Source organism: Quercus lobata, chromosome 4 (assembly GCF_001633185.2).
Source record: "Quercus lobata isolate SW786 chromosome 4, ValleyOak3.0 Primary Assembly, whole genome shotgun sequence".
Classification (NCBI taxonomy): Eukaryota; Viridiplantae; Streptophyta; class Magnoliopsida; order Fagales; family Fagaceae; genus Quercus; species Quercus lobata.
Genome location: NC_044907.1, coordinates 13,397,692 through 13,413,557, shown reverse-complemented (window position 1 = coordinate 13,413,557; position 15,866 = coordinate 13,397,692). Strand labels below are relative to the sequence as shown.

Sequence of the window (15,866 nt, the reverse complement as noted above, 5' to 3'; positions counted from 1 at the left end):
ATGTTTGCATTAATATTGTGTTTGAAAACATAATTTCTTTTTAAATATATCGAAAGTTGAGGGTGAAAAAAATCTGGATCCTAAATATCTTCATTATAAACACTAAAAGATACCAATTAAACTATTAAGGCTCTTGGCACAAGTCTAGTGTAAACACATTTGCCTTGAAAGTTTACTGCAAATTTTGAAAGTTTGTGTTTCAAAATTTACACTAAACTCATTTTTCCAAAACACGATTTAAATGTAAAACACAAAATTTATAAATTTCAAATGTTGCACTTAACTTGTATATCCACATAAAAGTTCAGTGCAAATTTTGAAAATCTATGAAAAATTATTTAATGTTACACCCACCTAAATCAATAACTACTAAACTTATTAAAAACATGATACCACATTTAGTCTTTAGATTGTGTTTTCAAAACATGATTTAAGTGTATAAAACATAATTTCCAATTTTTAAAATATTATTTGGAAATCAAGTCTTAAGTGTAATTTTGAAAATTTTGCAATCTTTGCAAAATTTATTAAAATGTACATAGCAGCACCTTTAAAGTTTAAACATACTCTTCTTTTTTCTGTTCCCCTCCCTAGACTCTATCCACATTACTGTTGGGGTTTATGTCTTAAAATCCAATTTATTGGCATGTCATAAATAATTAAGTTGTTTAATTATATGAGACTATTTATGAACTAATGGGACATTATCTTAGTTCATGAGATGCATAGTATGTGATTTATGTGAAAAGTCACAGAAAGATATAAATCACAAGTTCTTTGTAAACTCAGAATTTTAGTTCGTAGTCGGTGATGAAATTGGGCATTTCATCTGCGAAGACTATAACATATCAACTAAGATAATTTGTCTTGATCATGGAAGTGGAGACTTCTAGTTGATATATTGATATGTTTTAAGAGTTAAGACATATTGAACTGGACTGCTGTGAGATTTATTATTCTCGTAACGATTGTCAAATGAATAATAAATCTCACGACTTCTATTTACATCAACTCTAAATCCTGAGAGAATAATGGACCTGATCATGAGGTGTAGGTTGCTTTGATATATCAAGAGTGAGATTTATAAGACACGATCAAAACCTCAGTATGTTGGGCAGCCACATTTAGTATTGATGGAACATATATTCTCAAAATAAAATTCATAATCTTTTAACGGAGATATAAAATATTCCCTTAAGATAAGCTTAATAGGTTTGGTTATTCAAAATGTTGGGCCCAACCACTTTAGTAAGGAGATACTAAAGTATATATTTATGAAATTGGATTTCATGAATATATGATGAATAACATTGAGGATTAAATCGGGTACTCAAGGATTAAGATGTAGTAATTTTCAAAGTGGCAGTCAACACTCATGACTTTGTATTACTATGAATATTTTAATGAAGGGGTTGTATGTATAATAAAGTCTTAGGATATAATTTATTAATAAGGCCTAGAGTGCAATTATATTCTTATAGTGGTATTGAATATAATTAATGGTAACTTTGGACTTGTCAAGAGTTGACAGAAAAGCCCAAGGTCCATTGGAACTAGAGTCTTATTTATTCCCTTTGGTCCCATCTCAAGCCACAAACAAAAATCCAATTGGGTAGGCCCAAAAGGCTAACCCAATTAGATAATCAGTCTTTATTTAATAAGAGTTATTAAATAAAGAAATTACTAATGTAGTTTGAATGCACGTATGATGAAAAGAAAAGAAATCAATTTTTTCTCTATAAGGAGAAAAAGAAGGATTTTTCTTTGATAGTCTATGTACAAAGGACTGATTGAGAGACCACACATCTTGGACACCATGTGAAATTGAGATGAAGATTAAAGGTATTCTCAAGTCATGGTTTTGAAATTCATTGCATCAAGGTACGCTTTCTATTCTTTATTCTAGAATTCATAGTTACATGTTATCTTTCATGATTGAAGTAGATCCGTGATTGTTGCTTCTGTTATGTGTTTTGTATGAGATACAAAACCAGATTTTCCAACAATTACCATTTTACTTTCTCCTTTCTATTAAGTGTTTTTAAATACAGATTGTTATGAAAACCAAAAAACTGTAATGTTCTGATTTGTCAGAGCATTGCTCTAACTCCTTAGAACACATTTGAATGAAAATGGAGAAATGTAGAAGGCTTAATTTAGCTCATACTAAGTTTTTGGCAGCATATTGAGTTTTTTATATGTATGTTTATTCCCTGTAGTTGATTGTCATACTTATCGTTTGTGCAAGAAATTAAGCTATACATTGAGATCCTTGTCAATTTAACATATGCTTATATTACTCTTGACTCCCTAAACTTCGTGTAGTATGGCTGCTGTTCTTGCTCAGATCCCTGATGAGTTCGGTCCTGGTCCCATTGAGGATTCGGTGTTAAGGTTTGTAAAAGAACATCGATCGTGCGCTGTTTGGGAAGGCAAAGTAAAATTAAAACCGACCACCTACTAAATATTCTCTTCTTATCCTTTTACATTATATTGATTTTTTTTTTCTTTCCATTTCTAAAATTCTAAATTTGTCAATGGTATTACTAGCTTTGAATGCATAGTCATGCCCATTAGTTGGGTTAAGTTAGATTGGTTAACTGTTGCACACCCTTATATAAAGGTTACACTTAGATAATTAAAGACATTACCATTGATAAGATTTAGAGAGGTTTGGCTGTTTCAATCTTTTAGCATTGGACTAAGATAACCAAATTGAACTGTGAGTGTCAGAGAGAATCAAATTTTGATGTATGTATTTATTGTAAACATGGTGGGTAATGGGTTTGATTGCTATTATGGCAATGTTTACACTAGCATGCATGGCATAAGTAGCAGGATAAACAAATAATTGCATGTGAACCGTCCACATCCCTCCACAATGACTCTGACTTTAGCACCACAAATGCATGTGAGTAGGTGCAAATGACGTTCTCCAAACTATAACATGGGTCAATATATGTAGTCGCATCTTGCTCTAAGTGCTGAAGAGCTTTAATTGCATGTGAACAAGGGATCTTTCGATTTTGCCACTTTCCACAACAACATGTTTTGGCCATTAGGTTTACTTCATGACTATGGTGTCCCCCTCCTGAGCTATGGATGTTGTATACAATAATTACTTGATATATAGCATTCAGATAATTAAATGCATTTATTTGGTGTGTAAGAGATTTTTGTAGGTTTTGTCCATATATTTTTAAGGCATATTTACTCCATACCTTGCCCTTTGAGAGATCATGAGTAATTTTTTTGTGTTGATCATGGAAATACACAACAAGTTTGCTCCAAGTGAATTCAACCATTGCAGCAATGGGTAGGCCATGGGCACCTTTGAGTACTCCATTGAAGCACTCTGAGACATTGGTTGTCATAGCCCCATAATGGTATCCACCATCATGTATCTGGGTCCACATGTCTAGATCCTCTTTCATTAGATATGTGTATGGCATGATGGATGAATCGGGTTCACTTTCCTACCGCTCGGTTCTCTGTTTCTTCCTAAGGGCCTTGATCTCGACTTCCTTGATAGGTTGCATGTACAACTCAAACTTAGCTTCCTGAGTAGCATACCCCGCTTTCAAGGCCAATGTCTTTAAAGTGGCATCTTGAAAATGCGTGTTGAAGTTGCTAGCAACATGTCGAAGGCAATATCTGTGAACTACTTGTAGTCGTCCATCATCATCTCTAGGCCAGTTTGTAATTGTGTTTTGAATACCCTTATATCGGTTAGAAATTACGCAGATGTCTTTATCTGCTATCACATCTTCCAGTGAGATCCTGAGGTGTTCTAAAAACCACCCCCAACTAGGCCCTGACTCTTTGTCCATAACGGCAAAGGCAAGAGGAAAAACCTTGTTGTTGGCATTGGTGGCCATTGCAATCAACAACACCCCTTGATATTTACCATACAAATGAGTCCCATCAATACTGATCACTGGCTTACAATGTCTGAATCCCATCAATACCACATGCATGACTCATCGACACTTTTGACAAACAGTCTACTTTTGGTCGACCTACTAGTCATAATGTTTCTGTTATGCTTTGCGGTGTAAATTGTTAATGCACTTTCACTACTTCTTTATTCACAAAAATCAACCCTTTTGCAAAATTCACGTCCGCATTCCAAGAAGAACTAAATACTTGCTGAACAACTTCAGGATCAATCATATTTTCCCAAGTATTTACATAAAATGATGAGGCAGGAGGTTCATAAACGGGGGTCGCATTTGTAACATGCTGAACTTTAACAATAGCATCCGCATCATCTTCATCACATTCAGACATATCATCAACATGAGAAATGGGAGTAATTTCTTGGTCATCAACACCCCTATCAAAGTCGCCTCGCTCAATCCTTTCGTCGTAATCATCTCTATCATCAAGATCTTCACCAAAACAGTCTTCGTCTTCATCTTCAACTACTGGAACTGTAGAGGATTCGCCTCGATGTGTACAAAATTAATCTTCATATCTATTTCTAGGTTTGCTCTCAATTGTTGTTGGTGTCTCTTGAAAAGGGGGTGTATAGCCTCCCAATGTGGTGCATCGATTATCTAGGACTACAAACTGTAGAGATGTAGTTGTTTGTACAATTTCCTCTATGCCAACTTCTACACGCAGCTCTAAAGTGACGTACAACTCAAAATCTGCTACTTGTTCCCATTTCTGTATCTTATTAAACATGAATTTCACATGTTTGTCCTCTGTTATCACCATATATCTGTAATTAATGCATTGATTGAGGACTTCATATGGAGAACAGAAAGTAATATGTATGTCATGCAAAGTAGGGTTCACTTGCAACTCTTCCATAATTTTTACTTTCAAATCATTCAGGGTCTTTAGCTTACGACCTATCATCATATGGTAGCACTAGATACCCGGACCTTGAAATGAGAATTCGTCATAAAGGTTGGCATTGCTAAGGGGTCCACCGTAGTATATATTTATATGAATCATTGTCAACCTATAAATCATCAAGTGCAATGGTGTTAGCAACAAATTTATAACGCTCAATCAACATCAATCACAGAACTTTGCGTATGAAATGCCAACAATACTAACCTCAACCAAATTTGCATATACTCACCTCAGGTCACATACAAAAGTAGTCATTACCAATTTCATATTCTTTTAAAATTCCAAATCATTCTAGAGGCATGACTTTCAAAACCCATTCAAATAAGTTATGATGAACAAAAATATTATATACCAACCAATTATCTATTGAAATCTCTGTTACAAATCTTAAATAAATATATCTTGAAATAATTTATGGTAAAAAGACTACAAATACCATCTTAGGTATCAAACTCATAATCCATTTCATATCCATGATAAAGACCTAAAAGTACTAAATATTCCTAACAATTGATCACAATATTTAGTACTAAATGTTCCCAATAATTAATCATAATATTAATTTTTTTTAAAAAAACTTAGCATATTATCACAATATTTACACTAACAAACTTTTCTCCTAATTTGATAACATATATCAATTTCAAACTTATTTTTCTTTCTTAAAACTAAAAGTATATAAGATAAAAACCCTTGGTCAATCTGATAAACCCATTTCATCATGTTTTCACATAAATTTTATTGGACGAATCCTCAAAATTGACATTACATGATGCTTTTGAATACTAGTGACATCTGAAAATTGTCAGAAAAAATGAGATTGCTTGGACAGATAGTCTTTGTATAAACTACAATAGACAAGCTCTAGCTGATTCCATTCACAAAGGAATATCCATATTAGAAATTTGAAATTTTTTTTTTTTTTATTTGTCATCACCTCCCTCTAGAATTAATATAATTAAACTATGTTAATTGATTGAGGACCAATTAACCATGTAAAAGTCAAAGACAACTCCTTTTATGGCATTAATCTTGCTAACTTGCAACTACAGAAGTAGAAATTATACCATGTTTTGGCTACATGTAGTCTCTCTTTTAGAGTAGTTGGGTCCCACTGATGTGTGGGACCCACCTACCTTGAGAGAGAGAGAATACATGTAGTCGATACGTGGTATAACTCCTCCTAAATAAGACACTACTTTCCTAATAATTATCGAGTTTTGAAGTCAAATACAAACCCTTAAATAAAGTCATAAAATGGAATATTATAGATAAACAATCTAAAACGTATTCGTTTAGATAATTAGGAGTCTTGGACAAAACTTTCTATGGATTATATATATGAGGTGATAACGAAAAAGAAGTCAAAGTAAAGAGGCACACATCAGCACATGCATCAAGACAATTCATACAAGAAAAAAAAAAAAAAAAAAAAAAAAAAAAGACTATTTGCTAGAGTTGCCATATCTCAATCATAAATCATTAACATAACCAATAATATCATGTTACAAAACCAAACTTCCCTAGTACAATTCACCTAGATATGTATGCATTAGCTGTGTCTATGCATTATCCTAAGCAGCATCATTCTCCAAATTTTGGGTCTACCATTCCATAGTTTTAATACTGAGAATGACATAAAAGGAGAAGTAGGAAAACAAATGCAAAGTTAAGAGAACCCAAAAACCATAACAATTTCTTCAACTTTAGATAAGAGCTTTTGAGTAATTCTTAGTTTTTTTTTTCTTGGTCCATTGCTGCCTTCTTTAATGGAAAACTCCACCCCTTGGTTGCTTAAAATTTTCTTCTTACTCACTATCATTCTTGGTTATTCTTCTTCTTCTTCTTCTTCTTCTTCTTCTTCTGCTTCTTCATCATGGTTGCATCCTTTGGCTAGCATCTCCATGGCTGAGCACCAGAATTACACTGCAATATCAGACTTTCGTCTACTGAACAGAAGAAAGTTGCTCAAGTGTGACGGTCCAAACCCTCAACTAAAAATTAGTGTTGATCCAAACTCTTCCCTGTCAAATGAAGAATACCTCACGGTTACTGTTAGTGGAGTTCTGCTTCCTTCTAGTAGCGATTGGGTTGCCATGATATCACCATCTTCTTCCAAGTAAGAATTATATAGAAACCTTTTACAAAACTTACACATTTAATGTCATCTATATATTCTTTAGATTATATGTTACTATGTTTGTTTATTAATTTGTTCTCTAATATATAAATGCAGTGTCACAGATTGTCCATTGAGTGAGGCTTATTATGCACAAACTGGTGACCTTAGTGATCTTCCTTTGCTATGCCAATATCCTGTTAAGGTACTACGATTCTAAATTTGAAAGTCAAGCATGCACTAGTAAAGATGCAGATTGTATAGAAGGTTTTTAATTTTTACTTTTTTTTGAAATGAACAAAATAAAAGAAAAATGGAATGACTGACATGTTTTGTTAGATAGCAATAAGTTTAAGGACACAACAACAACAACAACAATAATAATAATCATCATAGAAGGGACCACATAAATTGGTATGTGTATTCTCATTGGTAAAAAAAAACGTAATTCTAATGGTGAGTTTATGTTAAAGTGAGGTTACTCAAATGAAATGATGATATGCTTTGTTAAAAAACAATAATGCTCCGTTTGTTTTGATTGAAAACATAATTATGTGAATATAAATTTCATTGTTTTCTGGTATTTGGTAGTATCATTAAAAAATAAGTTTAAGGTAAATTATTTCTTAATTTATTTTATTTAGCTTGGTATGAGATAGAGTTATTTTTCATTATTATTATTATTATTATTATTTTGAAAAACAATTCTGTATTACATTGGACTAAATAAGAGAAGTTAAGATATAATTTTCCAACTTATTTTAAGGTTGCTACCAAACATGGAAAAATGGAATAATTTCTAAAAAGTTCTCTTTTTGAAAAATGAATTATTTTTCAGAAAATGTTTATGTCGAAACAAATTGAATAATAATAATAATCATAATTGATGAGGTGGCATGTGTGTTCTTATTGGTGCAAATGAACGTAATTCCAATTAAAATTTGTCATATCAATAATTATGAAACTAATAGTGAAAATTATGAAGGGTAAGAATAGAATACTATGGAGATGCAATAATTGCGTACTCCCTCTTACACAATAGCATGTCACACTTATTAGATTCATGGTGAGATCAATTATTCACGTTATAGGAATGAACATACATTTATGTTACTCTCAAAATATTCTATAATTTTTCATAAAAAGGGTGAAGATTATTTTGTAGCATTACTGGCTAAAGAATATATTAGCTATAAATTTGTAGTTGACTAGTTGTGCTTTGCCACGTCATTTAGGAAGAAAAATCAAGTAAAAATTATATAAGGAGAAGCTATTACTTAATGTTTAGGACGGCCGCGTATATTTAATACATTCAGGTAGGTAGGTAATATGTCATAATTAACTAAAAAAGTCCGAGCAAGTAATTGAAATTGCATTGGAGTGACTTGAACAATTGACTATAACATTATTATCAACATATGTATCATTCTATCTTATAATAATGGACATTCCTTGTGGTTTTTCACATATGTAGTTGATTGTCCAAACCATTGAATTACATAATTGATATTTGTGGTTTCTTTTACTTTTAGAGAAGAATATAACTAAACACAAAACATGGATATTCTAGCCATCAAAATAAAAATTCAACTTATAGATTTATACATAAAATTGACTTCCAAAACTATGTATTATATATGTTTATGTAAAATCTCAGGCTCAATACGTGAAAAATGATCCAGACTATCTCAATTGCACGAAGAAGGATTGCCAGGAATCTGTGCTTGGTAAATGTGTGGTGGCCACTTGCAGTGGTTCCCTAACATTTCATGTTATTAATATAAGAACCAACATTGACTTTGTGTTCTTTGCTGGTGGCTTCGACACACCTTGCATTCTGACTAGGTCGAACCCTTTGGATTTTACTAATCCAAATATGCCACTATATGGACATCTCTCAAGCATAGATTCAACTGGAAAATCGGTAAGGAGCTTTTAAAATAAAAAATAAAAAATACTTGTTCTTGATTTGGTTTTCAAACAGAGATAGATACAAAGAGAAAAGCCAACATAAGGTTCCTTATTTTGACCATTTACATATTGGCTAGTGGTACAGATGAGATTAACATGGGTTAGTGGGGATGAGAAGCCTCAACAAGTGCAATATGGAGATGGCATGTCACAAAATTCTGTAGTTACTACATTTACACAAGATGACATGTGCAGTAGTGAGTTCCCTTTTCCATAGTTTATATTGTTCCCTTCAAATTAGCCAAACAATGGTATGTTAAAGATTTATTTTATATAATCTTAAAGGGTTGGCTAAGTGATTCCTAAGTTCTCATGATATCCATGAGATCTTGGGTTCGAAATATCTTGCCAGCATCTTGGAGAGAGATTCCTCTCAGTAATAACCAGGGGTAGAGCCAGAAATTTTTGTTTGGTGGGGCCAAGTTGCAGTACTAATATATTTATCAAGACAACCTCCACATACATACATATATATATACACACACATATATATACACACTTTTATTTTTGATAAGTTATATATATACACACACCTAGCAAAAAAAAAAAAAAAAAAAATAGAGCTTAGTATTTTCAATCAAAATTATGTTTGATGGTGATCTTTCATAAAATAAAATTAATTTTTTCCACTTTCATAGTGAAATTCTTAGAAAATTTTATTTTAAGTATAATTTATCAAATTTTACACTAAAGTAAGTAAAAAATATTTTAATTGAACTAATGAAATTTTTAAAAATATGAATTATTCAAAACTTGGAGGAATAAATTAGTCTCCAAATATATTTGAAACTATTTTGCTCTAACTTATTATGTGGCAACTAAAGATAAATTTCATGTATAGTTTTAATGACAAGATTTTTTTAATGAGTCAATGACTTATTAATCGCCACATAACGGGTTAAAAAAGATAGATTCAAACATGTTTGATACCAAATTTTATCAAATATTTAACAGATATAAGAGTACGTTTTACAATAAAAAATAAAATTGCGAAAAATAAAGTTATATCTTTGTTAATATAAGATCAATTATTTCTTTTAAGAGCATCATTAGACTAATTCAAATATTTGAGGGGGTCAACTCTTATTTTTATAGACTAAATTTTGAAAACATTAAAATAATTATATATATATATATATATTTTTTTTTTTTAAAAAATTCAAAATTTTGGGGGGGCCATGGCCCCCCAACCCTTCAACACAGCTCCGTCCCTAGTAATAACCCAGTGTGTGTGGGACCCGTCGGGGGGGCTGCATGTGCTCAAATGAATAGTCAGATACTTGAAGAGGTCTGAATACCCTTATTTATATATATATATATATATATAATATTTATTTTATATATATTAAGCCAATTTGATATTCTATTTTTTATCTCCAATTAGTTGTCCATCTTCTCTACTTAATTAGATTAATTTTTGTGTATGAAACTGATAATTATAGGTTCGACTCTACCGAGTCCAGCCAAAGACTTCGGATGGCATGACCCAGGCTTCATTCATACAGCAGTGATGACAGGACTTCAGCCTTCAAGCAACTTCTCCTACAAATATGGAAGGTATGGTTAGCATCTCACAATTTATCACATAATTTACTATGTCATCAAATGTTCATCTGTCAAATTGTTCTGAACAAAGGTTTTTATTTTTATTTTTAGTTTATAAGATTAACTTAATTAATGATCATATATAAATGTTACAATTGCTAACATATCTGGCATTACGACAATGTAGTGATTCAGTTGGTTGGAGTAATCAAATCCAATTCAAGACTCCACCAGACGCAGGATCAGATAAACTCTATTTTATTGCATATGGTGATATGGGAAAGGCTCCTCTTGATTCTTCAGTTGAACACTACATTCAGGTAGGACGTGTTCAATATGCATAGTACCCTTATCTTATGGTTATAAATTCTAAAAATTATAAATTAAAAGGTTTGAATGTATAGATTAAGAAATATTAATTCTTCGATTATCATCTGTACTACTACAAATTTAGTATTAAAAAAAATATTTCTCAGTGATTCATGGTGGAGTTGACACAAATTTAAAATTACTTTAAAAAAACTAATATTTGCAAATAATTTGATAGTAAAAAAAAAAAAAATCAAATAATAGAGCATTATATTCACATCATTTTTTTGTCCTTAGGACACTCATTAAAATAATCGAGTAGTAAACTATAAAATTCATTGGAGTTTTAGCATGATGATAAAAAATAATAATCATTGAAGGGACCACATAAATTTTAAATTCTATAATGTATATATTAAAAAAAAAATATCGTTGAATGTCAAAAGTTTATTTGCATTGACTATACATTTTTCATCTACCAATGTACGATTATCACATCTTCATGAGTGGATTAAGGGTACCAGTTTAACAAAAACTAATATGGCTTTTATAAAAATTTTAGAGAGTTGGCTTAGTAGTTTTTAAGGTCATGTGAAATTTTTGAGGTTTTGGGCCGTGTTCGAAACATCTAACCCCCATATTGGTGTTACCCCTAAATTAAAGGATTTCTCCCTATAATTGGAACTCTTTTTGGCAAAAAGAAAGAAAGTTACATCCTCACCAAAGTGAAGAAAGTATAATCTATTAATTATATATGTTCTTCATATTCTCATATTTAGGATGTTCTTAATAATTTCCTGAACTTATAGCCAGGATCGGTCTCAGTGATTAAAGCTGTGACTGATGAAGTGAATTCTGTAAATGTGGACTCCATCTTCCATATTGGAGACATAAGCTACGCTACAGGTTTCTTAGTAGAATGGGACTTTTTCCTTGAGCTTATCAACCCAGTGGCCTCTCAAATTGCTTACATGACCGCAATTGGAAACCATGAGAGGTAACCTTTTTGGCTATATATGCTTCAATTCTGTTCTAATAAATCATTTGGTTTGATTAATGTAAAATTAATATATGCAAAGATTAATAATGTGTTAACAATTTATCATTGTTTTGAATTTTTTTGTATCATTATTTTGATTTAGTTTTTTATGGTATTCTTCAACCTCTAAATGAAGCTCAAAGAATTAATTGAAGCACCTAAATTAGCTTGAGATGCATTTAATTGAGCAATCATTAAAACTTCTATTATGTTTTTTGCTACTTATTCACAACAAATGTAATTCTTGAACAACACATTATTTAATCAGTGTTAGTTCTAAATCTCAAATTGGTTGCTAGGCATATATATGTGACCGGAAAATACATATACATACAAACACATACATAATTGCTGCTGTTGTTATTATTACATATGGTAATCCTAAGAACAATTGGGATTGACTTAATGTTTTTTTTTTGGTTAGGGACTATGTAGACTCAGGATCAGTATATCTAACTCCTGATTCAGGTGGAGAATGTGGAGTTGCTTATGAGACTTATTTTCCAATGCCAACTTCGGCAAAGGATAAGCCTTGGTATTCCATTGAACAAGCTAGTGTTCACTTCACAATAATTTCAACTGAGCATAATTGGTCAGTGAATTCTGAGCAGGTAATTACAAAAAGATCATATCTTGTGTTATTATCATTCATTTTTTTCAATGGAGTTCTCTAATCATTTGATTTGATATTGCCTTTTCTCTTACTCAACATGTCATGGACAAAATGTAATACAGTATCTATGGATGGAAGAGGACATGGGTTCAGTTAATCGATCAAAAACTCCATGGTTGCTTTTTATGGGGTAGGTATATTTCACATACATTGAAAAAGAGGGGGAGGATGGGTGCTCAAAATTACTAATTTATCCTCAAACTATATAGTTTAAGTTCAATTTAATCACTCAACTATTAATTGTGTCAATTTAGTCCCCCAGCTTTCAAAACAAAATCAATTTCATCCTTAAATCTCCTATTTGTTCAATTTTAATGAAATTGTCTAGTTAATGTAGAAAATGGAGCACAAAGTCAAAAAATTATTATAGAATGTGTACAAAAGTCTATATTAAATTAATCAGCTATTAATTCTATTAAAATTTAAAAGGATAGGATCGACCAAATAATCAAAATTCACTTGATTTTGAAAGTTGTGAGACTAAATTGACATAGTTGACAGTTGGAGGATCAAAATTGAACTTTATCCAGCAGTTGGATAACTAAATTAGTTAATTAACAAAGAAAAAAAAGAACCCTTCTACTTTATGAAAGTGCTATATAGGAGTGTATGTCAAAACAATTGGCCTGTGTAGTAGCTTAATAAGTGAAGTGTAAATTTGCCAATTGCAGGCACAGACCAATGTACACTTCTTCAAACGCTGACACTAGTGTTGATCCACAATTTGTTAATGCTGTGGAACCATTACTACTCCAGTACAAGGTACATTCCTCTATCGAGCTTGTATGTTGAATTATCAAATTGGTCATTTTTTGTTTGTTGCTTTTCTCATATGCAATGTTGGGAATATGAACTAGGTCGACCTGGTTTTGTTCGGTCATGTTCATAATTATGAGAGAACTTGTGCTGTTTACCAAGGAGAATGCAAGGCCATGCCTACAAAAGATGCAAATGGGGTAGATACTTATAACAACAGCAATTACAGTGCCCCAGTGCAGGCAGTGATTGGTATGGCTGGTTTTTCCTTAGACAAATTTACAACTGATGTAAGTTGCTCTCTATCTTCACATGTATACATTGTTAAATTACTGATTGTCTTAAAATGTTAAACTATTGGAATGTGATATATTTAATCATTTAACAAATACTTCTAACACTCTCCTCATGTGTGGGCTCAAACTCCTTTTTAATAGGTGAGACCCAATACATGATATTTTAAATGAGAGATATAATGGAGGAGACAGAGATTGAACTTAGGATCTCCTATTTTGATATTATGTTAAATTATCGATTTTTTAGAAGTTATATTAAATTACTAAGTGTCTAAAAGGTATAATCATTTGACCAATCTTCTAACATACGTATATTTGTGTATTTTTGATAAATGAACTTGCAAATTACTTTGTTCATGAACAGTCAAATAGCTGGAGTTTATCTAGGATTTCAGAATTTGGTTTTGTAAGAGGGAATGCAACAAAGGAAGAGTTATATTTTGAGGTCAGTATGCTCAATTCAACTATAGGATTTGACAATAGAATTTATAGACACTTTTTTGTTTTTTTGCTTGTATTTCGTGTTATTTATATGTTTGTGTCTTGTCCTTTATTTTGGCAGTTTGTGAACGCAAATACAAGGAATGTTGGTGATAGCTTTCGCATTATGAAATAGCAAGGTCCCTCGTATAGTCATATGTATAGAACCTTATCCATTACCCACATATATGTTATATATGGACCTCCCAAGGTCTTTACTGTACATCAATTCTTTTCAAATAAAAACCCCCATGTCTTTGCAAAAAATACAATGAAATAAACTATTGTTTACGAATATAGGACTGGCTTTTATAACCAAATGGAAGAGATTGTTTAGGGTTTGGGAATGGCTAGTTTATTATATAGATTGATGTGATTAATTTCTAATTTATTCTCTCTTTTCTATTTATTTATTTATTGTATATAAGAGCAATGCTTTATTAAGATTTTATAAAAGAGTTATTTCTGCATGTGTTGAAACAGTAGTTCTATATATGAATATATCTTTATCAAATTCAAGCTTTGTTTTATTAATTAGCTAGAAGCATAGAAATATAACAAAACTTTCTTGCTTTCTTTCTTTTTGAAATGCGTTAGATAGGCAACAGAATTGTGGCTGAATTTCTTAATCTATATGTCATGGTGTTTCTTGATAGTACGTTTTTTTTTTTTTTTTTTTTTTTTTTTTGAGAGAGATTCTTGATAGTTATTGTAGTCTAAGATTTACTTAAAAAAAGCTTTTTCTAATTCAAGCTAAGCATATAGATGGGGTTTCAAACTAAGGAGCATTAATCCTTAAAATATTTAGAAGGAACATTTGTATGTGGCTTAGTAGTCAAGAGTTTGATTTTCCTACAATTGATTCGTCCTTTTTATTTTTTATTTATATATATATATATATATATAGATATATATATATATATATATATATATATAGATATATATATATATGAACAAAAAAGGGTAGGGGGTGAGGGGCGACCAACGTGGTAATCCTACTTGGGTGTGACCATAATAGCACTCTATCCTCTGGGTCTGGGGCCCTACTGGATGCAAGGGGACAATGGTGAACCATAGCTTTCCAACACCATAAGAGACACTAATAAACCTTGAGCTGCTGAGGAGGGCAACTCAATTAAGTCCACATTCGGACTCGAACATTGGACCCCACACTCAACGCATCTTGTGCATCAACCAAGACCACTAGACCACACTAAGGATGACAATTTTTCCCCGCCCTGCTTAACCCGCCCCTTCCCGCTTTGTCTTGCGTGTGTTTTCCTTGCCCTGTAAAGATAGTGGGGTGGGGATGTGGCAAGATTTTAGCCCCACACCACGAGGTGGGGCAGCAATGAGTTTAGACTTTTTAGACCCACCCTGCCCCGCCCTACGCTGCTAAGGGTTATTATAATTGTAAATTTTTCATTACTTAAAACCCTACTATTTAAACAAACATATCAATATTAGCTGATTTTATTCTACACAATGTGGTTCTTTGCCTTTATTTTGTTATGTGTTATACTATGTATGAGATTTTATTTTATTATAATTGTTTTGTTAAACACTTGGATATATTATTCAATATCTTCTAAAAATTGACTTGATTTAATGGGATAAATTTAGTCGTAATTTCAAGTATACTTTTATTAATGAAATAGGTTTCATTAAAAAAATTGTACTAGTTGTAAGACAAATTAACAAAAAGTAGAGTTTTACGGGGTGGGGCAAGACTTTGCAGGGCTCCAAGGGGCGGGGATGGGGTGAGAAATTTTTCCCGTCATGCGAGGCAAGGTGGAGATGAGGCAAGACAAA

At 31.8% G+C, this 15,866-nt stretch overlaps 1 protein-coding gene across 1 annotated transcript; it reads left to right on the top strand.

The window, feature by feature from the left end:
* The first annotated feature begins 6,635 nt into the window (after positions 1 to 6,635).
* On the top strand, positions 6,636 to 14,434 carry LOC115988100 (probable inactive purple acid phosphatase 27). Its single transcript, XM_031111737.1, has 13 exons — positions 6,636 to 6,985; positions 7,103 to 7,190; positions 8,643 to 8,909; positions 9,042 to 9,153; positions 10,399 to 10,513; positions 10,689 to 10,821; positions 11,620 to 11,807; positions 12,274 to 12,460; positions 12,585 to 12,652; positions 13,194 to 13,284; positions 13,380 to 13,568; positions 13,939 to 14,019; positions 14,137 to 14,434. The coding sequence occupies exons 1-13, from the start codon at positions 6,636 to 6,638 to the stop codon at positions 14,188 to 14,190; spliced, it is 1,923 nt and encodes a 640-aa protein (XP_030967597.1). The 3' UTR covers positions 14,191 to 14,434.
* Positions 14,435 to 15,866: the final 1,432 nt, after the last annotated feature.

Bases quoted from the DNA above. Each gene is read 5' to 3' on its own strand.
- LOC115988100 (XM_031111737.1), top strand. From the start codon at position 6,636: ATGGAAAACTCCACCCCTTGGTTGCTTAAAATTTTCTTCTTACTCACT. The intron at 8,910-9,041 runs GTAAGGAGCTTT...CTAGTGGTACAG, and splicing joins TAGATTCAACTGGAAAATCG to ATGAGATTAACATGGGTTAG. The intron at 12,461-12,584 runs GTAATTACAAAA...AATGTAATACAG, and splicing joins GGTCAGTGAATTCTGAGCAG to TATCTATGGATGGAAGAGGA.